The sequence below is a fragment of the Rana temporaria genome, chromosome 4 (genome assembly GCF_905171775.1).
Source record: "Rana temporaria chromosome 4, aRanTem1.1, whole genome shotgun sequence".
NCBI lineage: Eukaryota > Metazoa > Chordata > Amphibia > Anura > Ranidae > Rana > Rana temporaria.
Window position 1 is genome coordinate 437,972,111 of NC_053492.1, and position 27,329 is coordinate 437,999,439.

Below are 27,329 nucleotides of genomic sequence, written 5' to 3' on the forward strand. Positions count from 1 at the left end.
ATATATCTCTTTATTTAACGCCGGCAGGTGGGTGGAAGCACATACAGAGTGCTCTCTATGTACCACTGCGATCATAATGACAGACCTGGTAAACAGAATGAGTCATACAAGTGTGTTATTGGCAGGAAATTTATTTGCAGTTCTGATTGAGGAGACTCTTCCGCAACCAAATTTTTTATTTTAGCTTAGATACGAAAATCAAATTTAGTAACGCTGGTATGCGCCAGTTAACTTGACAATAGCACCATGTCCAATTTTTCTGATTGACAGCTAGTCGGAGGACGAGGAACACACACTGTTGCACATTTACAGCTCTCTGTTACAAGGTTAAAGTGATATTACAGACCGGAAGATTTCCCCCCTTAATGACGGGGCCATTTTTTGCGATACGGCACTGCGTCGTTTTAACTGACAATTGCGCGGTCATCCGACGCATCACCCAAACAAAATTGACGTCCTTTTTTCCCCACAAATTGAACTTTCTTTTGGAGGTATTGTATCACCTCTGCGGTTTTTATTTTTTGCGCTATAAACGAAAAAATAGCGACAATTTTTAAAACAAAAACCAATATTTTTTACTTTTTGCTATAATAAATATCCCCCCAAAAAAATGTCTATCAGTTTAGGCCAATATGGATTCTTCTACATATTTCTGGTAAAAAAAAAATCGCAATAAGTGCATATTGATTGGTTTGCGCAAAAGTTATAGCGTCTACAAAATAGAGGATAAATTTATGCCATTTTTATTATTTCCTTTTTTTTTTTTACTAATAATGCCGGTGATCTGCGATTTTTAGCGGGACTGTGACATTGCGGCGGACAGATCCCACACTTTTCACACTTTTTTGGGACCACTGACATTTATACAGTGATTAGAGCTAAAAAAATAGTCACTGATAATTGTCTAAATGTCGCTGGCAGGGAAAGGGTTAACACTAGGAGGCGATCAAGGGGTTAAGTGTGTTCCCTGGGAGGTGTCTCTAACTGCATGGGGGCTGGGCTGACTGGAGGAGAAGAAAGATAACTGTTACTAATCACTAGGAACAGCAGATCTCTCTCTAACTCCCCTGTCAGAACGTTTCCGTGATAGCGGGTGGCCAGTGGACATCGTGGCCACGTGCATCGGGTCCTCCTTCATTCATCGGGCGTGCAAACGTACCTGCTACGGCTCCTTAAAGGACCGAATGTACACTTACGGCGATTTGCAGGGAAGGTGGTGACCTGCGGTGGCTGGTCAGCAAGTGAATAGAGGAGCTTTTTTTTTTTTTTAATACCAAACATGTAATACTTAACTGCTCTATGCAGCAGCCCCGATCCTATTTTTCTTGGGTTCCCTGTCAGCGCTCTTGGCCCCTCCCTCCTTCCCAGAGCCCCCAGAGCAAGCAGCTTGCAATGGGGGCACCCAGGCAGGCTCGTTCTTGAGCCCTCGCTCTGCATGTCCATTCACTCACAGAGCTGCGACTCGTTTCCGCTCCCCTTTCGCTCTTCATTGACACACTGGCTGTAATCAACAGCAGCAGGAGCCAGTGAATCCGGCTGCTGTCTCAGGATGCCAAGGGGATTTCTAAGCCCCGGACTCCTGAAGCGGAAATACCAGGGCTCAGAACGGGAGATTGCCGCGGTTTAGGTCAGCGGGACCTGGGGGGGGGAGGGGCAAAGAGGGTGTCCTGTGTACTTTCACCTTACAGATTCTTCTGTAAAGGTGAACTAAGGCTATGGTTGACAGGCAGCCCCCCAACTGCACATCTAAACAAATGCTAAGTGAATCCTCCATTCACCCTAAACAATGTGGCTGGATGAATCTTTCCTGTCAACTATTGTATTGTTGACACTGCCGCCTGTCAGAATGCCTGAAAAGGGCCTGCATCTGATCGGATACAGGGGCTATTCAACCACCAATTCTCCACCTCTTTCAATTATTAATTGTAGGCTGTCGGGTCACGTGGCATGGTGCTAACATGGCTACCAACTGATATGCCCCGTACACACGTGCAGGATTTCCGACGGGAAAAGTTTCTGTTGGAAAGCCGAGAACCTGCTTGGGCAGTCTTTCCCCCTACACACGGCCGGTTTTCCCGACAGGAAAACTGTGATGGAGCTTTGGTCGGGAATCCCGGCCGTGTGTATGCTCCATCGCAGTTTTTGGGCAGTTTTCCCGTCGGAAAAACTGCAAGGAGCATACACACGGCCGGGATTCCCGGCCAAAGGCTCTCCTCGCAGATTTCCCATCATAAAAACTGGTCGTGTGTACGAGGCTTTACAATTTTGTCTGTTAATTTAGCGTATCACCTTCCTTCTGTGCAGGAGCTTCCTGTAATAAAGACCTGTCATTGCCGCTCTCTCTCTTTGTGCAGGGTGACTGGTCTTGACTCCGCCTCCCTCCTGTTAGTTGTCTGCAGGAAGCCTGTAGTGGGTGGAGCCTGCTGGGTTTTGTTCTCTGCACAGGCCATGATCATGTCACCAATAATTTAAAAGTTTGGGTTTGCAAGAGCATTTGATGAACACAAAGTGAATTTATATTCTTGAGGCCATTGAGGAATAAACTTTTTGTGGCTGGAGTTCAGCTTTAAATGCAAATTTTCATGCTTCACTTGAGCGTACCTTTAGATTGACCTCCCTTTGTATTTAACAGTCGATGCTATTGTGCGGTCATGGGATTTTCATTCTGCTAGCAGCATACTGTATCCTTTATGTCCCTCTTAATACTTTGAGGCTCCTGGGAAATTGGTATAAAAAAATTTGCAGACTCAGCGAGGGGCGCATTCCTAGCTGTTTACATTAATGTTCTAAGTAAAAGATTATCGTTATAATTGTGGTGGAATGTGGTAGAAAAAAGGTTGATGGGAACCGGGATTAATTTCTGAATGACTTTTCTCAATGTTAAACTACTTTTATTTTTCATGTAACTTATCTGGCACTCAAATACATTTTATTTAATAGGTTTTTTGATATATTTACCAATCATCTTTTTGCTCATAGTGATTGCATGTTGTGTTGGCAAGTCTGGGTCACTTTATGCACTGTAACTATTACTTTTAAGGCCCCATTCACAATTGGCAATTTGAAATCGCAAGTGCAATTGCCGCCATTCTGCCTGCGAGTTCAAATCACGTGGCAATCGCTGGTAAACGCGTCATGTGCATAAAAGGCACCCCGAAGATGGTGTGATTTTGCTGCAATTGCGTGAAGCTTGTCACCCAAAAAGGACAAGAGCTTTTTTTTTTTGGGGGGGGGGGGGGGGGCGAAAAATGTGTACAGGGCAGCCATTGAAGTGAATGAAATCGCATGAAAATTGCCCAAATGAAATTGCAAGCGGGAACGCATGTGTGAATGGGGCCTTAACCTCTTGACCTACAGAAGATTTACCCCCTTCATGACCAGGCCTCTTTTTTTTTTATGCGGCACTGTGTTATTTTAACTGACAATTGCACAATCATCCAATATTGTACCCAAATTCAATTTATGTAATTTTTTCCCCACAAATAGAGCTTTCTTTTGGTGGCATTTGATCACCATTGAGTTTTTTTATTTTTTTGGTGCTATAAATGAAAAAGACCCACAATTTTGAAAAAAATACATAAAAAAAAAAAAATACTTTCTGCTATGAAACACATCCAATAAAAAAATTGAATCAAATTTCTTTATAAATTTAGGCCAATATGTATTCTGCTACATATTTTTGGTAAAAAAAATCCCAATAAGCATATATTGATTGATTTGTGCAAAGGTTATAGGGTCTACAAACTATAGGATATATGCTGCAACTTTTATTTATTTTTATACTAGTAATGGCAGTGATCATTGACTTATAGCGAGACTGTGATATTGCGACAGACAGTCTGACACTTTGTGGGAACCAGTGACACTAATACAGCAATCAGTGCTAAAAATATGCACTGTCACTGTACTAATGACACTGTCTGGGAAGGGGTTAAACATCTAGGGTGATCAAAGGATTAGGGTTAAAGGGTTAAATATAGGCTTACATAGGCAGAGCTCTGTTCTTTTAGCTAGATTCAGGTAGAGTTAGGTCGGCGTATCAGTAGATACGCCGACCTAACTCTGAATCTGCGCCGACCTAGGTTTTTTTTTTTTTTCACAAGAAAAACCGACCTAGGTTTAAGTGTATTCTCAAACAGAGATACACTTAAACCTATCTAAGATACGACGGCTTGCGGCGTCCTATCTTAGATTGCAATATTTTGGCTGGCCGCTAGGTGGCGCTTCCATTGCGGTCGGCGTAGAATAAGTAAATCACTAGTTACGCCTATTCACGAACGTACGCCTGGCCGACGCAGTACAGATACGCCGTTTCCGTAACGCATTATCAGGCCTAAAGTTATTCCATCAAATAGTTGGAATAGTAATGTTAAAGTATGACCGCCGTTCCCGCTTCGAAATTCGTACATTTTACGTCGTTTGCGTAAGTCGTCCGTGAATAGGGATTTACGTTGTTTACGTCCACGTCGAAATTAATAGGCCCGTGCGGCGGACTTATCCGCAATGCACACTGGGAAATGTAGGCGCCCTGCGCATGCGCAGTTTGAAAAGAACGTCAATCACGTCGGGTCAAGCCTGATTATCATAAAACACGCCCCCCTCAGCCAAATTTGAATTAGGCGCCCTTACGCCCGCCCGCTTTAGGCTACTCCGCCGTAACTTAGCAGGCAAGTACATTGTGAATCATGTACTTGCCTCGCTAACTTACGGCAGCGTAGCCTAAATGCCTTAAGCCAAGCCGCCTTAAAGTTGCGGCCATCTCTCTGAATCTAGCTAATTGTTTCTCCTAGAGATCAGCGGGTGGTGGCGGACATCCATTAGCAGGAACCCGCTGATCGGCTTGTGCACACCCCCTACCATGAAATGCACAGTCACCTCAGAATATTAAATGCAAATCATTTATGTGCATTAATACAACATTTAAAGTGCCACGTGCATTTGATAATACAATGCTATATGACTTCAATAGTCCAAAAATTAAGTAGTAAAAAATCCCTTTAAGGAAGAAGGCAGATATGACATTCCATATATATATATATATATATATATATATATATATATATATATATATATATATATATATATATATATATATATATATATATATATCACCAAGTTGTGAATATCCACCACCGAAAAGAGTAATGCACCTACCGTAATGAGTGGACACCAGCGTCACTGAGTCAAATAAGCTGGTATAGATATAAATCTTCTAGGAAATGGTCCAAAGGGTGGCTCAAAAGATCTCTAGTCTACACCTTGCGGTAGGGTCATCACTCACTTGGTTGCACCATATGATCCAAAGATCCAAAAAGACAAAAAAAAGCCTCCACATAATGTAAAACTGCAATAAGCTAATTTATATAAAAACGTACAGAACACTTACTTCAACTTGGAGGTAAAAACGCTTGTCAAAACAACCAACAAGTTTGGTAACAAGGACACGTAGCACGCAATGGCCTGGATAGAACTCGATCCGATGCGTTTCCTCTGCTCACACATCATCTGGGGTGCGATATCGTTGCACAGAGCAGTCAAGTATAATATCTTTTTTATTTGAAAAATTTTACTTTGGCATCAATTTAAAGTGTTAGTTCACCTTTTCAAAAAACAAAAATGAAAAGGTGAACTTACACCCTACATTCCTCCACCCCCAGTCTCTGCTGCACTTTCCTCCATGGGTGATCCCGTTTCACCGTCAGCGGTCCTGGGGTTTAAAAATTAGGCCCCGTATACACGCAGAATTCAGCCAGAAACTCGATCGGAGCCGTATTCTGCCGAGAAACCCGGTCGTGTGTACACTTTCGGACGAGGATCTCATCGGGCCAAATAGAGAACATGTTCTCTATTTCCTCGTTAGTCAACGGGGAAACTTGGCTCGCCGAGATCCTCGGCGGCTTCACAAGGAACTCGACGAGCAAAACGATGTGTTTTGCTCGTCGAGTTTCTCGGACGTGTGTACGGGGCCTCACACTCTTTTTCCTAGGGACGGTTCTGATTCAACAGCATGTGACGGCGCTGACCAATCAGAGCCCCTATGATCTGTGCACCCTGCACCTGTCTGTGACCCGGTAGTTGAGAAACACTGATTCAGAGGACATGATTTGACTTTTGATCTTTATTACAACAATTGTTAATTTGTGCATGCTTATGCTCAAACAAGCATGCAATTATAATGGAGGAGAACAGCCAGACACCCTCAGCACCAGTCTTATTTATCCATGAACAATAGAACTATGCTGAAAAAAAATCCCACCCAAAGGACTGCCAGTTCCCCCGGGAACGATGGGCTGGGTATGCCTTCTGCTAAATACAGACAAGACAATAGTCCCTGATGAAGAAAAAAAAAAAGAAGAAAAAAAACATGTTCCCACCCATGAAAAAATATGGAATGAGAATTGAAAGTTGTTTTTGTTACTAAAAATGTTCATGGATAAAAATGATCTAGCAGGATGGAGACTATAGCTAGATACAGAGAAAAGTTTAATGCACAACAATGCTTTTTCTTACTGTGACCAACCTGAGTGATTGTCACAGTAATCACAAGATCAGGAACCACACACACTGATTGTTGCCCATTGTTACTAAACTAGTGTAAATAGTTGGTCCTTATAAAATGCCAACAGTGGGAAGATTTAACCTGATCACACACAATTCTATTTTTATTTTCTTTCAGCCTAGAGATTCCTCCATCCACACTAGACAGTGTTGATAATTGACCCCCCTCCCCAACTAGGCTAGTCTTTTGATTGACAAAACCCTGCCAGTCCGCATACACCAGAAGATCAGGAGGGGAAGGAGGAGGGGAAAGAGCTGCATTTTTTCAGGCTGTACAAGAGAGGTGCCCAATCAGTGGCCCTGGGGCCACATGTGGCTAGCTGAGCCCTCTGATGTGGCCCTCAACCTTCTGCTCTGGGATGGCAGATTGGCAAGCCCAGATCATGGGTTGCCGACCCGCCATTCCAGAGCAGCAGTTTTGTCAATGAAGCCGCTGGTAGAGGAAGCAAGTGGCTTGCGGAGCAGAGCCACATAAGCCAATGCTTCCTGTATAGCGCCAACTCTTGTCACAGGCGGAGTGATACCAGATGCACTCTGCCTGGGACAGCAACAGCCGGCGATACCTGAATGCAAAACTGTTATTAAAAGGTAAGTTTACTACTAAATTCGTAGTATATATATTGGTATATCTGTTCTGCAGTGGTTACTGGGCTGCTTTCAAACTGATCCGCAGATGCAGTACAGCTGCAGGTTACCTGCACTGAACCAAAGACTTCTGTTATTACCTGCGGGTTTGTTGCGCTTTCAGAAAGTGCGCCACACCTGCTGGATATAATAGAAGTTTACGGCAAAGTGCAGCTAACCCGCAGAAAATCCACAGGTGCACTGCACTGTACCTGGTGGTTTGGGCAAATCACAGTGCATCAGTGTGAAAGCAGCCTTAGGCCCCTTTCACATGATTGGCCTGACTCCCCAATCAGACTCGCTATTTACCTCTATGGAGAAACAGATTTAAACAAGCTTGTGTCTGTTTACACCCGCCTACCTAAAAAAAAAAAAAGGGATCTGCCCCCTTCCGTCTGGGAAGATCAGATTGGATCAGAGGGCCCATTGAGTAGAGTGGGCTGTGTCGGTGGACATGGACCTGTCAGTCTCCCACTCTGCTCATTGTGGCCCTCGACTGGTTACCAATTTGCTTAAGTAACCCTTGATCTTCAAAAGTTTAGGCACCCCTGCTGTACAGGACACAGCTTCCCTTTACTATGAGGGAGCCTGGAGAGTGCACATTGCTGTCCAGTGTGCACTACTACTGCTGCATAATGGCGGCCTGAACAGGATCTTGAGTGCTAAGTCCAGGAGTGCCAACACCCACCTGGGTGCAGAGCAGAAAATGGACTAATCATTGTGTGTGACCAGATAGTAAACTGCAATGTCGCTGGGACTAGTGAGATACTGCTGTGGGGATATACTATCAACTGCTGGAGAGACTAAGCCCTTTAGGAACGGACCATACAGCCATCTAGTAGCCTTATTACTGTCTGCAGGCTTGACTGGGACTATTCTGATGTACACCAACAGTACAACTGAGCCCCAACACTAGTCGGTTAATGGGGACAAGGACCTCTTCCCCACAAACCTAGGCTGTGGTTGTGGGGATCTGCAGGTAGGGGGCTTATCGGAATCTAGAACCCCCTTGAACTTGTACGATACGAAAACCATGTTAAATGTAAAACGCACAAAAAAGCACATAGGTGTGAATGTAGGGTAAGTGGCTCCTCTCTAAATTGGCTCTAATGTGTATGCAAGCTAGAGCCCTTAGATTGTATGCTCCTTGAAGGCAGGGACTGATGTGAGCGTATAGTATGTAAAGCACTGTGTAAACTGACAGCTCTATATACAGTAGATACTTGAAATAACGAATATACTTCTGAACATATATATATATTTATAAATATAGTTATATTTATAATATTTATCATGTTAAAAATGCAAAAAATATCGCGTAAGGTGTGAACCACAGTGAAAGTACACAGAAGCCCTTTCTCTAGATGCTTTTTTCAGACTTATCATAAATTCTATAGAAGTAACTTTTCAAGTGTAATACAAATATACTTAATAACACTGGTGATAAGTTTAGCCATTATTGACACAAGGTAAACGGTGACTGGCTTGATTACAATTCATCCAGTGTTTCAAGCATTCCAACCAATTTCTCCTGAGTCATAGTTGGAGAGCAGTGTGCAGTTTTGAGCTGCTTGTAAATGTGATCACTAATAGGAAGGAAAGAGGAAAAAGAGATTGCGTAACCAAGTTTTGACGTACACACAATCACTCCCCATCTCTTCCTCATAGGGCCTTCTGTTTCAAAGTTCCAGAATTAGGAAATCTCTGCAAAGCTCTACAATGACCATTCAGAAATCAGATCAAAACCCGCCGTAAAAAAAATGACAGCTGAATTCTTAGATCTCATTGGCCATCAGAGATAGGTAAGCTACTGACACTGGGCCATATTCTCAGAAGAGTTACGACGGAGTATCTCAGGAAACTCCGTCGTATCTCTGTTTTTTGACCCGCATATCTATGCGAGTGATTCCTAGAATCATTTTCGCATAGATACGCTGTAGATCCGACAGGTGTAAGTCACTTACACTGTCGGATCTTAAATGTAATTCGCCGCCGGCCGTTAGGTGGCGTTTACATTCAGGTCTCATTTGTTTATGCAAATGAGCCTGATACGCCGATTCCCGAACGAAATCGCTTCGCGTAACCGTCGGTAACCTTACGCCAGTCCGACGTATGCCATGTTAAGTATGGCGTCGGGTCCGCGTCGTCTTTTCCCGTCGGGTACGTCGTTTTCGTAAGTCGTTCTTGAATACGACTTTACGTCAATGACGCACACCCTTGAGGAATACAGCACTTGCTCATGTAAGTTGGGGCGGCGTAGTGTAAATGGCTTACGCTTCGGCCGCGGGAAAACTAAGAGAATCTGGCCCACTGTGCCACGTCACATCAAATGGCTGGACTAGAGAGCACAGGGCTCAGTGTTGTGTCCATAGCAGCAACCAATCAAATTCTTACATTATTTTCCTAAAACGTATGGGCTAAAATGTAGCAAATGTATATTGCCTGGTTTCCTCATTTCAGCTGAAGGAAAAAAAGTAGCTGGCTGTCACAGCTGAGTGATGAGCGACTGTGCATGGGTTCAGTTCATAGGCTGGTAAATGCATCGTAAAATCCCCAAGTTTCCAACTTTGAGTGAATCTCGAAAATCAATTTTGACCATTTCCAAGGCTTATAGGCAAGGGATTGTCCAGCAATGGGCATGGGGAGCTGGGCAATGCTTTTGTGCAAGCATGCTTGGGAGATGTCTTTAAACTGTATGTTGAGTTACAGAATATTACAATTATCATGGACAACATCAGCAACCACAGGCTGGCAACACATAATTTTCATGTGCAATACATTTTTCTATGTTTATAATAATGCTTGGCTTTAATATAGCATCAACAGCATCTCAATATGATTCATTCTTATGTAGCGCCCTCTAGTTTGTGATCGCTAGAAGTAGGGATTTTTGACAGGGTAGGTAAATTTAGGCAGGCCTAGCTGTTGGCTAGGCCTGTTAGTTTCATTCTGGTCTGGGAGTGGCTCAGGGAAAGTTGGGGGACTGACAGGTGGCATCACCATCGCCTCCCCTTTCGTTCTAGAAGGTCCTGGAAGAGGAGGAGAGATGGAGCTGTCTGAGGGATCTGGGGAGTCTTGACCAATCCCCAACCCAAGTTGGCAGGAAGCAGGCCTCCCTAAATACCTGTGGTCAGCCCATCTGGGGAGGAGTTGCCGGGTGGAAGAGCTGGAGTAAGAGGATGTAAAGGCTGTCAGGCCAACGGGGAGCTCACCAGTCTGGGGGGAGGGGGTGTGTAACCCTGGGCTGCGGCTCGGGTACATCTGGGAGGAGTGAAGAGATCCTGGAATCAGAGGTACATAAGAGAGCAGGAGAGAGGACAGTAGAAGAGAAAACTCTAAAGCCTCGAACAGACGATCAGTCCATCCGATGAAAACGGACTGAAGGACCGTTGTCTTAGGTTAACCGATGAAGCTGACTGATGGTCCGACGTGCCTACGCACCATCAGTAAAAAAAACGATCGTGTCAGAACACGGTGACGTAAAACACAACGACGTGCTGAAAAAAACAAAGTTCAATGCATCCAAGCATGCGTAGACTTGATTCTGAGCATGCGCGGGTTTTTAACTGATGCTTTTGCATACTAACGATCGGTTTTGACCTATCGGTTAGGCGTCCATCGGTTCAATTTTAAAGCAAGTTCTCATTTTTTTGAACGAAGGTTAAATAACCTATGGGGCCTACACACGATCTGTTTGGACTGCTGAAAACGGTCCTTCAGACCGTTCTCCACTGGTGATCCTATCGTGTGTACGAGGCCTAAGAGTCTCCAGGAGGACTACAGGTTGTAGCCAGGAGGGCTGGTGAGTGAGCACAAGCAGGAGGACTGGGAAGGCATGCCTGAGAAAACCAGTAGGTAGATTCACAAAGAGTTAGGCCGGCTTATCAGTAGATAAGTCGACCTAACTCAGAATCTACGCCGACCTAAGTTTAAGCGTATGCTCAAACAGAGATACGCTTAAACATATCTAAGATAGGACGGCTTGCGCCGTCCTATCTTAGATTGCAATATTTTGGATGGCCGCTAGGTGGCGCTTCCATTGCGGTCGGCGTAGAATATGTAAATGAGGGGATACGCCGATTCACAAACGTACGCCAGGCCGACGCAGTACTTTTACGCCGTTTACGTAAGAGATAGGCCGCGTAAAGTTAGAGCTAGGCTCTAGTGGAATAGTAATGTCAAGTATGGCCGCCGTTCCCGCCGCGAAATTCGAAATGTTTACGTTGTTTGCGTATGTCGTCCGAATCGGGATTTACGTTGTTTACGTCCACGTCGAAATCAATAGGCCCGTACGGCATACTTAGCCGCAATGCACACTGGGAGATGTAGGCGCCCGGCGCATGCGCAGTAACCAAAGAACGTCAAAAACGTGACGTCAAGCCTCATTACCATTAAACACGCCCCCCTCCAACCCATTTGAATTAGGCGCCCTTACGCCCGCCACGTTTACACTACGCCGCCCTAAGTAAGGAGGTAAGTGCCTTGAGAATCATGTACTTGCCTCTCTTACTTAAGGCGGCGTAGTGTAAACACGCTAGGCTACGCCGCCGCAAATTAGCGCGCCCCTACCTAAATCTACCCATGGGAGATTGCAGTTTGAGAGATGGGTGCAGAACCCGAGGAGAGAGGACTGTGGAGAAGGGCAGTGGAAAGAGGTGCTTGCTGGCAGGCCTTTACGAGAGCTATCTGAGCATAGGACAGCTAGCACCTGAACTATTCTACAACACAGGGGCCCGGCGCTCCTGCCCGCAAAAGGCAGTTCAGTGAGACCTGGCAGAAGTAGCATCAGGCCTACCCTAGGCTAGCTGGTCCGGAGGAGTGATAGTCTGCAGCATTTAGAGATGATGGAGGTCACTGTGCTCATTGTGACCTTCAATGCTGTAGAAATTTTTCTGTAACCTTCCCCAGATCTATGCCTCGATACAATCCTGTCCCAGAGGTCTACAGACAATTCCTTGAACTTCATGGCTTGGTTTGTTCTCTCACATGAAATGTTAACTGTCTGACCTTATATAGACAGGTGTGTGCCTTTCCAAATCATGTCCAATCAACTGAATTTGCCACAGGTGGACTCCAAGTTTTAGAAACATCTCAAGGATGATCAGAGGAAACAGGATGCACCTGAGCTCAATTTTGAGTGTCACGACAAAGGCTGTGAATTCTTACGTACATGGGATTTTCTTTATTTTTAATAAATTTGCAAAGATTTCAAACAAACTTCTTTCACATTGTCATTATGGTGTATTGTTTGTAGAATTTTGAGGAAAATAAGTAATTTAAAGCGGTGGTTCACCCTAATTGTCAAGTTTTTCTTGTTAAAACCAGCAGCCATTGTACTGTATTTATCCGTTTTTTTTATTTTTTTAATAGGCCTCCTTACCTTGGAATGAGGGCCTTTTGTGAGCTGTCACTCACATTTCCCCGCGGGAGTGGGCGTGGTTTCGAAAAATCCCCGATCAGCGCTATGTCTCCTGGGAGCGAGTCCTGAGAATCCCAGGAGACGCGCTGTGTTTGAAATCCCGCGGGTCACGTGACTAGTCTGGCTAGTCACAGCGGGGAGTGTCCTTTTCAGGACGCTGCCGGCCGTTGTCCTAGCAACTATGCAGTGTTGACGGCGCGGCTCGCCGTCACACTGCATAGTTACTAGGACAACAGCCGGCAGCGTCCTGAAAAGGACACTCCCCGCTGTGACTAGTCACGTGACCCGCGAGATATCGCGAGATTTCAAACACGGCGCGTCTCCTGGTATTCTCAGGAGACACCGCATCCCGGAAAATAATACAGGAGGGATTCACGGTGCCAGCAGTTAAGATGGCAATGTCCATCATCATATTTTATAAAATCTTCTTTTGGGGGAAATCGTCCTGGTGGTGGCTGCGACTAGGAGACTGGTGAGTACAATTTTCGTTGTACCATCAGCTTTACAAAAACGTCTTTAAAAAAAAACGTTTTCCCGCGGAACTACCGCTTTAATCTATTTTGTAATAAGGCTGTAATATAACAACATGTGGAAAAAGTGAAGTGCTGTGATACTTTCGGATGCACTGTATTTGCAGTCAAGTCCCAAGTTAAATAGGACCCCCATGAGCCATTTGTAGAGTATAGTATACTTTATTTAACCACTTCAATACAGGGCACCCCCCCCCCCCCTTCCTGCCCAGGCCAATTTTCAGATTGCGGTTGAGGCTGGGTTCACACCTAATACCAATGCGGCTCCCAGCAGAGGTCCGGTGCGTTCCCGTTCCGATTTCAGCCCGAATGTTTGGCTGAATTCGGACCTGAAACAGACCAAAAGACGTGCATGGCTCCTGTGCAAATTCGCACAAAATCTCCTGCTATTGTGAATTGGATGTGCAAATCCGTATCCAATTCGCAATGGTGTGAACCCAGCCTTAAAGTCAGATTGAGTGTTCAGAATGAAAATTAACTGTCTTCTTCAATGCCTGTTTTTTGATCCCGAGGGGGAGTTTACGTTGAAATCGGACCTGAAACAGACCAAAAGACGCGCATGGCTTCTGTGCAAATTCGCATAAAATCTCCTGCTATTGCGAATTGGATGTGGAAAGCAACGTGCATGCTCGGAGACAATTTGACGCATGCTCGGAAGCATTGAACTTCATTTTGTTGGCTCGTCGTAGTCTTTTACGTCACCGCGTTCTTGGCAGTCAAAAGTTCACAGGACTTTTGTGTGACCGTGTGTATGCAAGGCAGGCTTGAGAGGAATCCAATATCTATCCAATGGGAAAACCGGTCGTGTGTATGAAGCATAAGTGTGTGGGGTGCTATTCAGAATGAAATGACACAATGCACTATCGCATGCGTAGCGCCTGTGTACTTTCGTACAGGTGCTATGCTTAAATTTAGTGGGAGAATGAGAGAGTTATGTTACTCTCATTCTTTGATTTGACAAATTTGGCTGTCGCCAATTCTGGATTTGTCCTGTGGGTCAGTCTGTGCCCCAGAGATGCAGTCTCATCTCTGGGCGGCAGGTGGCGCCAGAGGGGTCCAGGCGGAGCCGCTTTTTCCAAGCAGACAATTGGTGGAGTTTTCCCTCGCGGGGCATACTGGGGAGGAGTTTTTCTGTGGCGGAGGCCATTGTTCGGGGTTCTTCGCAGGTTCCTGGTTCCAGGTGCGGCACCCACCTTTAGGGTGTGCGCACACCACTATGGCCCACCAGGCCGGGGTCGTGTGCTACGCGGAGTTCCTGACTCTGGGCTCCCATAGCCTGGAGCAACCGATGCTGCAAAGGGGCCCCAGTGACTTACTGGGTCCCCACTTCTATTGAGAAGATCCCAAGCTGGGTGCTGTTCGGTGGGGGATCGGTCTGAGGAGAACCCGGAGGCAGGTGATCCAACAGGGCTTGAACGAACCACCGGGGATCTGGGCACCGGACACTGACAGGTCACATTCAAGCTGTCAGTCGGTGACCCCAAAGACATACTGGGAGGATTTGCTCTACCGTCCTAACTTCCAAGCACTAGGCCTGTGGCAGAGGTCTCATCTGGACATTCAAATCTAATTTAGAGCCAAGTCTGTGGCAGAGACTTGTTTTCCTTTCCCAGAAGCTTTAAGTGGCGCTCTGGCTGCCAGGCCTGTGAGAGAGGTCTGTCCAGGGGCACTTCACCCACTCCATCTGGAGTGGCGACGCATACAAATACCATTGCTAAAGGGCAGGACTGCCTTTATTATCCATAGCCTGATACTGTGAAGTTGCTCTACCTTCACCAGCCTATCCTGTCTACCTCAAGTTCACATGTTGGTCGTGTTTGACCAGGAAAATACAGCATTTAAAAAAACGTCAACTCTCAGAACTACCATCACCCCTAGACACAGTGAAGAGGTAACTTAAACACGCCGATCCCAAATCTAATCAGCGGCTTCTCCGGGGGTAGCGCTACACATGTGACGTGCATTGTAGTAAATAATGCTTTTACAGGTAAGGACATGTTCACAAAGGCAGAAAAAATGCTGCATTTAAATGACCACAGCGTATAGTTTTGTGTGCATCTAAACTCACCGCTATAGTAATCAATGAGCCCATACACACATGCAAAAATGTGCAATGCATTTAGCCATGCAAAAAAAAGGACGCAGCTGGATCCAGGGCTGCACAGATCTGCAGATTTTATGTGCATATACATGTATGTGTGCACAAGTGTACTCATTCACTGGAATGAAAGAACAATTACGTCTAAACGCTTTACACATCTAATCATGGGTACTTTCGGGCAGGCATTTTGTGCAATATCTTCTGCTAGCTCTGCTGACAAGAACCTATGTTCTGTGTAGGAAAAAAAAACCCACATGTGCCTGTGAATGAGCCCCCACACTACAGTATGTTTTACCACATGTCCTTTATAGCTACCTTAAATGGGCCTTAAATTTTGCCCATCCCTACTCACACACAAGGTTGGTCAGAGTGTCCTTGCCATAGGAATAGGACATAGAGACAGAAGGCTCTGGTGCCATTGCCATAGCCATTGTGGTCTCTGCCAATGGCATTGCAGGCAGAGTCAGTCAGGCTCCAACAGTAACAGAGCACTTTCCTTAGGTAATGGCGACCATTGCCAGGCCTACAAGCTGTGTGTGCATTCGGGATAGCAAACCCCCACACTATGTAGTGTTTTAACGTGTCAATGCAACACCTAGTGTGAATAAGCTCTCAGTTTAAATAGTCGCACAGGTCTGGTCAGGGTGCCTTTTTCATAGAAATGAATGGCTCCACCACAGAGACAAAATTCTCTGTAATGGCACCATTGTCATAGCCAGTGGCGTCACAGAGTTAGGCAAAACGGCAACAGAGTGCTTTTCTCAGGTAATGGCGCCCATTGTTGTGGCTACAAGCTGTGTGCCCACTTCGGTAAGTGAGCTCCCCCACACTGTGGTGTGTTTTAATGTATTTACATCTAGTATGAATGGACCCTCAGTTTTGCCTATCACTAGTCAAATAGGTCTGGTCAGTGTGCCCTTGACATTGCAATGAATGGCTCCACCAGAGTGCTGTTGCCATAGAGACAAAAGACGCTGTTGTGGTACCTTTGCCATGTCCACTGTGGGCTCAGTCAATGTGGTCATGTTTAGAGCCAGTCAGGCTCAGTGGCAACAGAGAGCTTTCCTCAGGTAATGGTGGCAATTGCTGTGCACACATTCAGGTAAGTGAGCCCCAACTTTATTATGTGTTTAAATGTATTTATAGCCAGTGTGAATAAGTCCCCAGTTTCACCAATCCCTAGTCACACAGGTCTGGTCTCGGTGCCCTTGTCACTGCAATAAACGGCTCCACTACAGCACTGTTGCCACGGTGCCATTGCCATAACCAATGCAGGATTGGCCAATGGTGTTTTGGCTAAAGTCAGGCTCAGCGGCAACATATCGCTTATCTCAGGTAATGGTGCCCATTGCTGTGGCTACAAGCTGTGTGCGCATTCGGGTAAGTGAGCCCCAACACTATGATGTGTTTTAATGTATTTAAAGCTAGTGTTAGTGGTCCCTCAGTTTCACCCAATCCTAGTCACACAGGTCTGCTCAAGGTTACCTTGCAATGAACGGATTCACTACAGAGCTGTTGCCATTGAGACAAAAGGCTCGGTCATGCTGTCATATTGCTACTGCTCTAGCCACTGTGGGCTTGACCAATGGTGTTGCGGCTACAGTAAGGCTGTGTTAACAGACCACTTTCCTCAGATAATGGTGCCTATTGCTGTGGCTACTGTGGTGTGAGCCCCCACACTATACTGTATTTACAGCTAGTGTGAATGGACCCTCAGTTTCGACCATCCCTAGTCATACAGGTCTGGTCATGGTGCACATAGCAATGAATGGCTCTACCACAGCGCCATAGAGAAAGAAGGCTCCAGTCACTGTGCTGTTGCCATAGCCACTGCAGGCTTTGCCATTTGGTTGAGGCTAGTGTCAGTCAGGCTCAGCTGTAAAAGAGTGCTCTCCTCAGGAACAGCGGCCATTGCTGTGGCTGTAAACTGTGTGCGCATTAATTTAGGTTACCCCCTATAATATGTGTTTTAATGTATATATGGCTAGTGTGAATGAGCCCTCTAGCCACACAAGTCTGGTCAGGGTACCCTTGCCATAGCAATGAACGGCTCCACCAGTGTACTGCTGCCAAAGAGATAAAAGTTTTCGTCATGATTCCAATGGTCATTGTCACTGTGGGCTTGCCTTTAGGTAATGGCAGCCTTTACTCTGGCTACAAGCTGTGCACACATTCGGGTAAGTGAGCCCCAGTGTGAATGAGCCCTCAGTTTTGCCCATCTTTAGTCACACAGGTCTGGTCAGGGTGCCCTTGTTATAGCAATGAATGGCTCCACCAGAATGCTGTTGTCATAGAAGCCAAATGCTCTGTCATGGTGCCATTGCCACAGCTACTACGAGCTTGGCCAATGGCGTCATGGGTAGAGCCAGTCAGGCTCAGTGGCAAGAGCGCTTTCATCTTGTAAATGAGCCCCCACACTATGATGTGCTTATAGTTAGTGAGAATGGGCCCTCAGTTTCATCCATCCCTAGTCACACAGGTCTGGTCAGTGTGCCCTTGTCATAGCAATGAACGGCTCCACCACAGCGCTATTGCCACAGAGACAGAAAGCTCTGGTCACACGGCTGTTGCTATAGCCACCGCAGGCTCAGCCTAGGGCTTGTGACTAGAATCAGTCAGGCTCCAATGCCAAAAGAGCGCTTTCCTCAGGTAATGGCAACCATTGCTCTGGCTACAAGCTGTGTGTGCATTCTTGTAAGTGAACTCCCATAATATGATGTGTTTAAATGTATACAGTATATGACTAGTGTGAATGGGTCCTTAGGTTTGCCCATCTTTAGTCACACAGTTCTGGTCAGGGTGCCCGTGACATAGCACCGAATGGCTCCACCAGCATGCTGTTTCCATAAAGACAAAAGTCTCCGTCATGGTGCCATTGCCACAGCGACTGTGGGCTTGGCCAATGGCGTCATGAGTAGAGCCAGTCAGGTTTAATGGCAGCCATTGCTGTGGCTGTGCTATAAACTGTGCTTGCATTCACTATGATGGGTTTTAAAGTATCCACGGCTAGTGTGAATGACGCCTCTAGTCACATAGGTCTGGTCAGGATGCCCTTGCCAAAGCAATAAACGGCTTCACCAGCATACTATTGCCAAAGAGATAAAAGGTTTTGGCATGATGCCATAGCCACTGTGGGCTCGGACAATGGCGTCAAGTGTAGAGCCAGTCAGGCTCAGTGGCCACAGAGCGTTTTCCTCAGGCATAAACGTTTATCAGGTATTAATGGTAATTTTTGTGGCTATAAATTGTGTGCATATTCAAGTAAGTGAGCCCCTACACTATGATACATTTTAATGTATTTATGGCTACTGTGAATGGGTCCTCAGTTTCGCCCATTTCTTTTTACATAGGTCTGGTCAGGGTGCCCTTGCCATAGCAATATTTGGTCCACCGGCACCAGAGCAATTATGCCATTGAGATAAAAGGCTTTGTCCTGGTGCCATTGCAGGCTCGGACAATTGCCATAGCAATGAACGGCTTCATCACAGCGCTGTTGCTACAAAGACAGAAGTCTCTGGTCACGGCTCCGTTGCCATACCCACCACAGGCTCGGCCAATGGCATCTTGGGTAGAGCCAGTCACGCTCAGTGGCAACACAGTGCATTCCTCAAGTAATGGCGGCCATTACTATGCGCACATTCAGGCTATGAGGTGTTTTAATGTATTTACAGCTAGTGTGAATGGGCCCTCAGTTTCACCCATTACTAGCCACACAGTTCTGATCACGGGGCCATTGCCATAGCCTCCGCGGGCTTGGCCAATGGCGTTATGGGTAGGACCAATCAGGCTCAGTGCTTTTCTCAGGTAATGGCGGTTATTGTTGTGCGCACATTCAGGTAAGTGAGTCCTACACTATGAGGTATTTTAATGTATGTACATGTAGTGTGAATGGGCCCTTAGTTTCACAGATTCCTAGTCACACAGGTCTGGTCAGGGTGCCCTTGCCATAGCAAAGAACGGCTTCACCAGAGTGCTGTTGCCACAGAGACAGAAGGCTCTGGTCACGGCGCCGTTGCCATAGCCACCGCGGGCTCGGCCAATGGCGTCGCGCCTAGAGTCAGTCAGGATCCTACGGCAACAGAGCGCTTTCCTCAGGTAATGGCGGCCGTTGCCATGGCTACAGGCTGTGCGCGCACTCCATCACGTCCCCTCACCGGCTCGGCCAATGGCAGGCAGGCGCTAGCGGTTGGGCGGGGCTCCTCAGCTCGCTCCGTGTGGAAAAGACGGTTTCGGGTGCAAAAGTTTGTATTATTTTCCTCCTCCGGACGTCAGAGATGCCCAGTGAGCGAGAAGCCGCTGCCGCCGCCGGTCTCCGGCCTGTGATCGTCTCCGCAGCCTGCGCCGGGCCGCCACTCCTCTTTCTCCAGCGACCTTTGTCCCCGACATTCCGCCAAGATGTGGAGCTCCAACCGAGTGCGGCTGCTATGTATGCTCAGCCTGACCTTCGTGTTTTTCGTGGTGGAGGTGGTGGTCAGCCGGTTGACCGGCTCCCTGGCCATGCTCTCCGACTCCTTCCACATGCTGTCCGATGTCATCGCCCTGGTGGTCGGCCTGATCGCCGTGCGCTTCGCCCAGAAGACCCGCTCCACCGACAAGAACACCTTCGGCTGGATCCGGGCCGGGGTGATGGGCGCCCTGGTCAACGCCATCTTCCTCACCGCCCTCTGCTTCACCATCGTGCTGGAGGCCATCGAGCGCTTCACCGAGCCACAGGCCATCGAGCAGCCGCTGGTGGTGATCGGGGTCGGGGCCGGCGGGCTACTCATTAACCTCATCGGCCTGTGCATGTTCCGGGACAGCGCCGGACACGGACACTCGCACGGAGGAGGAGGCGGCGGACACGGGCACGCGCACGGGGGGAAGAAGACCCGGGGCCGGGGGGAGAGATCGGCCGAAGAGGGGGCCGCCCTGGACCGGGAGGAGACCAACAACCTGGTGGAGAACTGTGCCAACGGGCCAACCGTGGAGGTGGTGCCGGGGAAGCACGGTGAGCATCACCCCCCCCCCCCCCAAATGTCACTGAATGTGCCTGTGTGAGAAGCCTCAGCTGGAAGCTGCGCCAGATCTATGCTACTTCTGGAGCAACGAACTGACCTGTGTTCAGCTTCACTCATCCATAGTGCTAGGAGAATGACAGCTGTCATCTGATGCTTCTCACCTGGGCACCAGGCTGGGACAAGTTCTCTTTTGATCTCCTGTATGTAATGAAAACCCCGGGAGGGGGTCTCCAGAAATAGATCCCTAAAGAGGGCAGAGAAATCACTGCCCGTTTCCATGGCATAACCCTGGAAATGCTGTGTGGTCAGGCCATTATTGACCTCCCTAGAGGTCCCGTCACCGGTAAGTTGTCACCAGCAATAGAGGCCATAAAATGTCACCTATTTCCATGGAGTCACCCTGAAAATGCCCTCACCAAGGCTGGTGTTACCCTCTATAGCCGTCCCACCACTGGTAAGTTGTCCCGAGCAATAGATCGCTAAAGAGGACCTAAAAACCACCACCTGATTCCATGGCATCACAATGGAAACGCCTGATCAATATTCCAATCACACACGTTTCTGGTAAAATGGCTCATAAAAAAAAAACAATGGAAACGCCGTCGTCGGTATTTCCCTCAATACTGGTTCTGTTGCTGGTGAGTTGTCCCCAGCGGTGTGACTCGGGCCTCACATTTCCCTCTATGATGTCCTTTGCTGGAAAAGGATCTCTAGATACAGTACCACCGCTGGGGGCAACAGGACCGCTATAGCGGGAAATGCTGGCAACAGTGCTTCCAGGGTGATGCCTTGGATTCAGGTGGTGGTTTTTATGTCCTCCTTTAGCGCTCTATTGCTGGTGACAACTTACCAGTGACGGGAGGTCAACACTGGACTGACCAGACAGCATTTCCTGGGTGATGCCAAGCAAACAGGCATCAATTTCTCTGCCCTCTTTTGCGATCTATTGTGATCAGTGCTTCTGGTCCTTGGTGTGTCAATGGTAATAGAGGTTTATAGGGCCATCATTGTGGTCACTTAATTCCACTGAGATATTAGAAGGCGGTAGGACTGAGCCAATGGGCGTGCGGTAGAGGTGGTGCTAGGAAAGCGAAGTGAGGTGTGTGTGTGTGTTCAGCCTCACTTACCTATACTGCTAGGAGAATGACCGCTGTCATCTGAAGCTTCTCACATGGGCACTTGGCTGGGACAGGGTGTTTTTTTTTATTTATTTTTTTAATTTTTTTATTTTTTTTTATTTTTTTTTACGTCATGAAAAGCACAGCAGGCCAGTAGGGGGTCCCCAGCAACAGATTGCTAAAGAGGGCAGAGAAATCGCTGCCCGTTTCCATGGCATCACCCTGGAAACGTTGTTGCCAGCCAAGGCTGGTGTTGCCCTCTATAGTTGTCCCAAGCAAATCACTGCCCGTTTTTCATGGTGTCGCCCTGGAAATGCCATTGCCAGTGTTTCCCTCCATAGTGGCCCTGTTGCTGGTGAGTTGCCCCCCAGCGGTGGTATTTTGAAGTGTGACTCAAGCTTCACTTTTCCCCTCTGTGCTGTCCTTTCCTGGAAAAAGATCTTCCGATATGTATTATGTGATCAGTGCTTCTGGTCCTTGGTGTTTCAATGAAAATAGAGGTTTATGGGGGACATCATTGTGGTCATTTAAAGGGGTTGTAAAGGGTGTTTTTTTTTTTTTTTTTTTTTTTTAGTTTCTAAATAGGTTCCTTTTAAGCTAGTTGGTTCACTTATCTTTTCCTTCGATTTCCCTTCTAAATATTTTTTATTTTATTTTTTTTAAATCTGAATTTCTCACTCCCTGTTTGTCCTCAGTAAGCTGTTCTGGCTGACTAACCACCACTCGGATGATGGTGGCAAGTTTACTAAGTAGAAACGGTGAGAAATTCAGACAAAGAATTTAAAAAATATATATTTAGAAGGGAAATCGAAGGAAAAGCTTAGTGAACCAACAATGCACTAGCTTAAAGAAACCTATTTGGAAAATAAAAAACAAACCTTTTACAGCCCCTTTAATTCCATTGAGCTATTAGAAGGCGGTAGGCCTGAGCCGATGGGCGTGCGGTAGAGGTGGTGCTGGGAAAGCGCATTGAAGTGTGTTCAGCCTCACTTACCTATACATCTAGGAGAATGACAGCTGTCATCTGATGCTTCTCTCCTGGGCACCTGGCGGTGACAGGTTCTCTTTTTGATCTCCTGTAATGTCATGAAAAGCACAGCAGGAGGGAGGTGTCACCTGTCGCACTGCCCCCAGTAGAGAGGAGGGATCTGATGGAGAAAACTAATGCAGGTGTGCCACATCCCAATGGATATAGAAAAAAGAAATGGGTGAACCCCCTGGGGGCGAGACTTTAAAGGCACTACCAACAGAATGGAGAGGATGTATGAAAGTATAACAAAGTTAGTTTTATTAACAAGTAATAAATAGAACACGTATAAAATAGAATACAATAAAAAAGGTAATTGAAAAATATATTAATGTTCTGAACTGACGAGTTTCAAAAAACTTTTTCCTTCATCTGGGTTTTATCTGAACAATTAATCTAGAGGGTTACAAAAATACACGAAAGTTAACAATTCATATAAATATAACCATTTCCAAACCAAACTGGCCAAAAATGATGTTCACTTACATAGTGTTCTTTGAATATGACACATGTCAGTATCCATATATTTTTAAATTGAGAGCTGAGCACCTATACGCCCCGGCCCACATGTGCATCAAAATGTCCAAGGACTACTGATGTAGAGATGGTTGACGGGACATGCTGACGGGGGGATAATATCCCCAGTGGTGCACAGATTATTGTGTCCTGGAATTGGACACGGCACGTATGTATGTGCTGGGGTCCAAGGAAAAGAAAACCTAGAGAGAAGAGGCACACAATAAACGGACTGAAAGTGAGAGGTAATATTGGGCCACATATTAGTAATACCTACCTAGCATGGGAACACAGCTTCCATACCGGCGGGTAGGTAGGAGGTGGGTGGTCTGAATGTTACAAAAAGCGTCTCAATTGGAGATGACTTTAGTGTGGTAGGTGGAAAGGTCCCCAGCAATAGACTGCTAAGAGGTCAGAGAAATCGCCGCCTGATTCCATGGCATCACTCTGGAAACTCAGTTGACATAATTTCCCTCTAAAGTGGTCATGACGCTGGTGGGTTGTCGCCTGTGGTGTGACTGGCCTTATATTTCCCTCTGTGCTGTCCTTTCCTGGTAAAGAATATCCAGATACAGTACCACTGCTGGGGACAACTCGCCAGCAACAGGACTGCTATAGAGGGAAACGCTGGCAACAGAGTTTCCAGGGTGACGCCATGGAAACAGGTGGGGGTTTTTCTGTCCTCTTTGGTGATCTGTTGCTGGGGACAACTTACCAGTGACGGGACCTCTAGTGGGCAACCATTTCAGGCCTCATTTCCAGGGTGACACCATGAAAACGGGCAGTGATTTCTCTGCCCTTTTTAGCGATCTATTGCTGTGATCAGTGCTTCTGGTCCTTGGTGTTTTAATGGAAATTGTCCTCGAAATGGAGGTTTATAGGGCCATCATTGTGGGCACTTATTTCCATTGAGCTATTGGGAAGCAGGAGGACTGAGCTAATGGGCTCATGGTAGAAGTTGTGCTGGGCAACCACCATGAGGATAGGTGAGAACACAGCACTGTGCCTGTGTGAAATGCCGTTGTCGGAAGCTGTTCCTGATCCCTGCTACTTCTCGAGCAGGGGTCTCCAAACTTTCTAAACAAAGGGCCAGTTAATTGTCCTTCAGTCTTAAAGGGGGCTGGACTGTGGCCAATGGGAGTAGAACATTTCTCTAGCATCAGTGGGAATAAACAGTGCCTCATCTTTGGTATTAGGGGGAGGAATGGAACCATTGTTGGTGGCAGGACTTTTGTCCCATATTTGATGCCAGTGGTCAGAATAGTGTCTCGTATCAGTGGGATGAATGGTGCCTCAAGGGCCAGATAAAGTCAAGCAAAGGGCAGCATCTGGCCCCAGGACTGCAGTTTGGAGACCCCTGTTCAGAGCAATGACATCTTCCAGGTTCTTTTGCCCATACTATGATGACAGCTGTCATCTGAAGCTTCTCACATGGGCACCTTGCTGTGATCTTTTAATGGAATGATCATTGAGAAGCACAGTAGGAGATAAGTGTGAGGTGTCGCACTGGGGGGGATTGATCAGCTTCCAGATGTTATTTACAAAGCTTGATTGAACAAGCTGCACTGAAGTTGGAAACTGGCTACCATGCAAGGCTGCAGCAGAATCTGCGGTGCTCCAGTTAGTAGATTTCACCCGCTGTTGCTGGTAAGTTGTTTACAGCAATAGATCGATATGGAGGGCAGAAAAACTACCGCCTGTTTTCATGGCATCACTCTGGAAATGTTGCCAGCCAGGAAAAGCCGCTGTTGCCCTCTATAGCGATCCCACTGCTGGTAAGTTGTGGCAGCATTTGCAAGTGTCATTGATGCTGGATAAGGTTCTTCTGATACTCGGCACAGTCCTACCTGTGATCAGTGCTTTGGGTCAGTGGAAATAGTCCTCGAAATAGAGGTCTCTGGGGGCCACCATTGTAGTGACTTCCATTGAGATCATAGGGAAGGGGAGGACCGAGCTGAGGTACCATTAGAGATTTCAGACTGATGTCCCGGGAAATTATTATTATACAGGATTAATATACAGTAAAACCTTGGTTTAAGAGTGTTTTGCAAGACCAGCAAAATGTTTTAATACATTTTGCCTTGATATACAAGCGATGTCTTGATATAAGAGTAGTGTCATGTCACAACAGAGTATAAAAAAAAAAAAGAGGAGCCTCTAAGTGTAGCAATATGGTTACATTAAGACCCTTTTCACACTGAAGTGTTTTTACATTGTTTTAGCGTTAAATATCGCTCATAAAACGCTCTTCATGCATCTCAATGGACCCTTTCACACTGAGTCCTGCAAGCAGCATCTTTGGAGCAGCTTTTGGGCGCTGAAAAAAAACTCCCCCCTCCATTGAAATGAATTGAAAGCGCTGTAAAAAACGCCTTACCCTTTCACACTGAGGCACTGCAAAAACGCCCTAAAACATTAGGGTCTTAGCGGTGCTTTACCAGCACATTGGGATTGCAGATGAGGCTTCGCTCGAACAATGCCCCAGTGTGAGAGGGGCCTAAGTGTAGCAATAAGTTGCTAAATGTTGTACCTTCATTAAAGGCCCCTTTCACACTGGGGCGTTTTTAGAGTGAGCGAAGCCTCATCTGCAATCCCAATGTGCTGGTAAAGCACCGCTAAGACCCTAACGTTTTAGGGAGTTTTTGCAGTGCCTCAGTGTGAAAGGGTAAGGCGTTTTTACAGCGCTTTCAATTAATTTCAATGGAGAGGGGTGTTTTTGGAGCGTTTTTTTTATTTTTTTATTTTATTTATTTTTTTTGGCACCCAAAAGCTTCTCCAAAGATGCTGCTTGCAGGACTTTTCTCAACTCCCCGCCAGTGCGACGCCTCAGTGTGAAAGGGTAAGGCGGTTTTACAGCGCTTTCAATTCATTTCAATGGAGAGGGGCGTTTTTGGAGCATTTTGCGCCCAAAAGCAGCTCCAAAGATGTTGCTTGCAGGACTCGGTGTGAAAGGGTCCATTGAGATGCATGGAGAGTGTTTTATGAGCATTTTTAATAACGCTGTTTTTAAGGCTAAAACACTGTAAAATACGCTTCAGTGTGAAAGGGTTCTCCCTCTCCCCCCTCCCTGTAAAAAAAAAGTGCTTTGGATTACAAGCATGTTTCTAGAACGGATTATGCTCGCAAACCAAGGTTTTACTCTATACGTATAGACTGGGATGTAGAAGAAATTCATAGATTTCTCCACCCATGCTAAACATCGTGGATGGAGGAATGCAACGCTGTCGGCTATTGTATTCTGGCAGCCAGCTGTTCAAACCTCTGAATAGTGGCTGCAACCGATTGGTCACAGTCATTGTTTGGCTGACTTTGCTTAAGAAATAAATAAAAAAAAATATATATTTATTTATTTTATTTGTCAGAAGGGCCTCATGAATTCAGATCACAGGGATTGGTTGACACTTGAGCCATGCTTGGCCAGCTTACCTCCTTCAGTCTATTGCAAAAGAATTCATGGAGCTCTCCTTTAACTTGGCCTTGGTTATCTCTGGAATCGCAACTTCCGGGTGACTTTGCTGTGGTGGAATCAGCTGGAAGTGCTCTTGGCTCCTCCCCTGCCGAGTGCTCCCAAAAGCAAGCCTTTTGTTATAGGGCACTAACAGGCTCACTCCCGAGCTGTGCTTCTGTGAATGGACGTTGTTCATTCGCACACAAAGCATGGCTCAGGCCCGCCCCCCTGCTCTTTCCTCATGTGCTTACTGGCTACGATTAGCAGGAGCCAATGACTCCCATGAGGAGAGGGAGATCCGGGGGATCTTCTGTTTTCTGAGAGCTTCTCTCCTGCACATCACTAAATTGAGATGGGGCTCAGGTAGATGTGGGGGGGGGGGGGGGGGCTGGCGGAAAGCTGCACTCTGACTCTGTGCGATTTCAGTGCAGGTTTCCACATGACATGTCACTCGCAGGCAGTTCACTGCCCTCTGGGGATCTCTCTGGGTATCAATAGAAAGTTAATAAAACCCCCAGAACGATTTGCAGATTGCAGTGTGAAATGGTACAGGATTTGGATCACATGGGTGTGAACACCCATGTGGTCCGACTCCAATGTGCTCCCAAAAAAGGGTCCTGCACCATTTTGACGTGAATGTGATTTCAGTCATACAGTTTGTATGGCTGCATTGACATTGCATGCGATTCGCACTGCAGATCGCATGCAATGTCTGTGTTTGCACTGGTGTGAACCCAGCCTGAAGGTTTATTTATATATATATATATATATATATATATATATATATATATATATATATATATATATATATATATATATATATATATATATATACTAGGGTTGTCCAGATACTGATACCAGTATCGGTATCGGGACCGATACCGAGTATTTGCGGGAGTACTCGTACTCGCGCAAATACCCCCGATACCTAAATAGAATACTTTCCCCCCCCCCCCCGCCGCATCGAGGGACATGGCTAGAGGGACATTGC

At 46.4% G+C, this 27,329-nt stretch overlaps 1 protein-coding gene across 1 annotated transcript in view; it reads left to right on the forward strand.

Moving 5' to 3' along the window:
- Positions 1-19,445: 19,445 nt before the first annotated feature.
- The window catches only part of SLC30A1 (solute carrier family 30 member 1), a 28,484-nt gene continuing 20,600 nt past the window's right edge, over positions 19,446-27,329 (forward strand). The window contains exon 1 of the mRNA XM_040351485.1: positions 19,446-20,219. Within this exon, the coding sequence (XP_040207419.1) occupies positions 19,628-20,219 (592 nt within the window). The 5' untranslated portion in view covers positions 19,446-19,627. The remainder of the gene's footprint in view (positions 20,220-27,329) is intronic.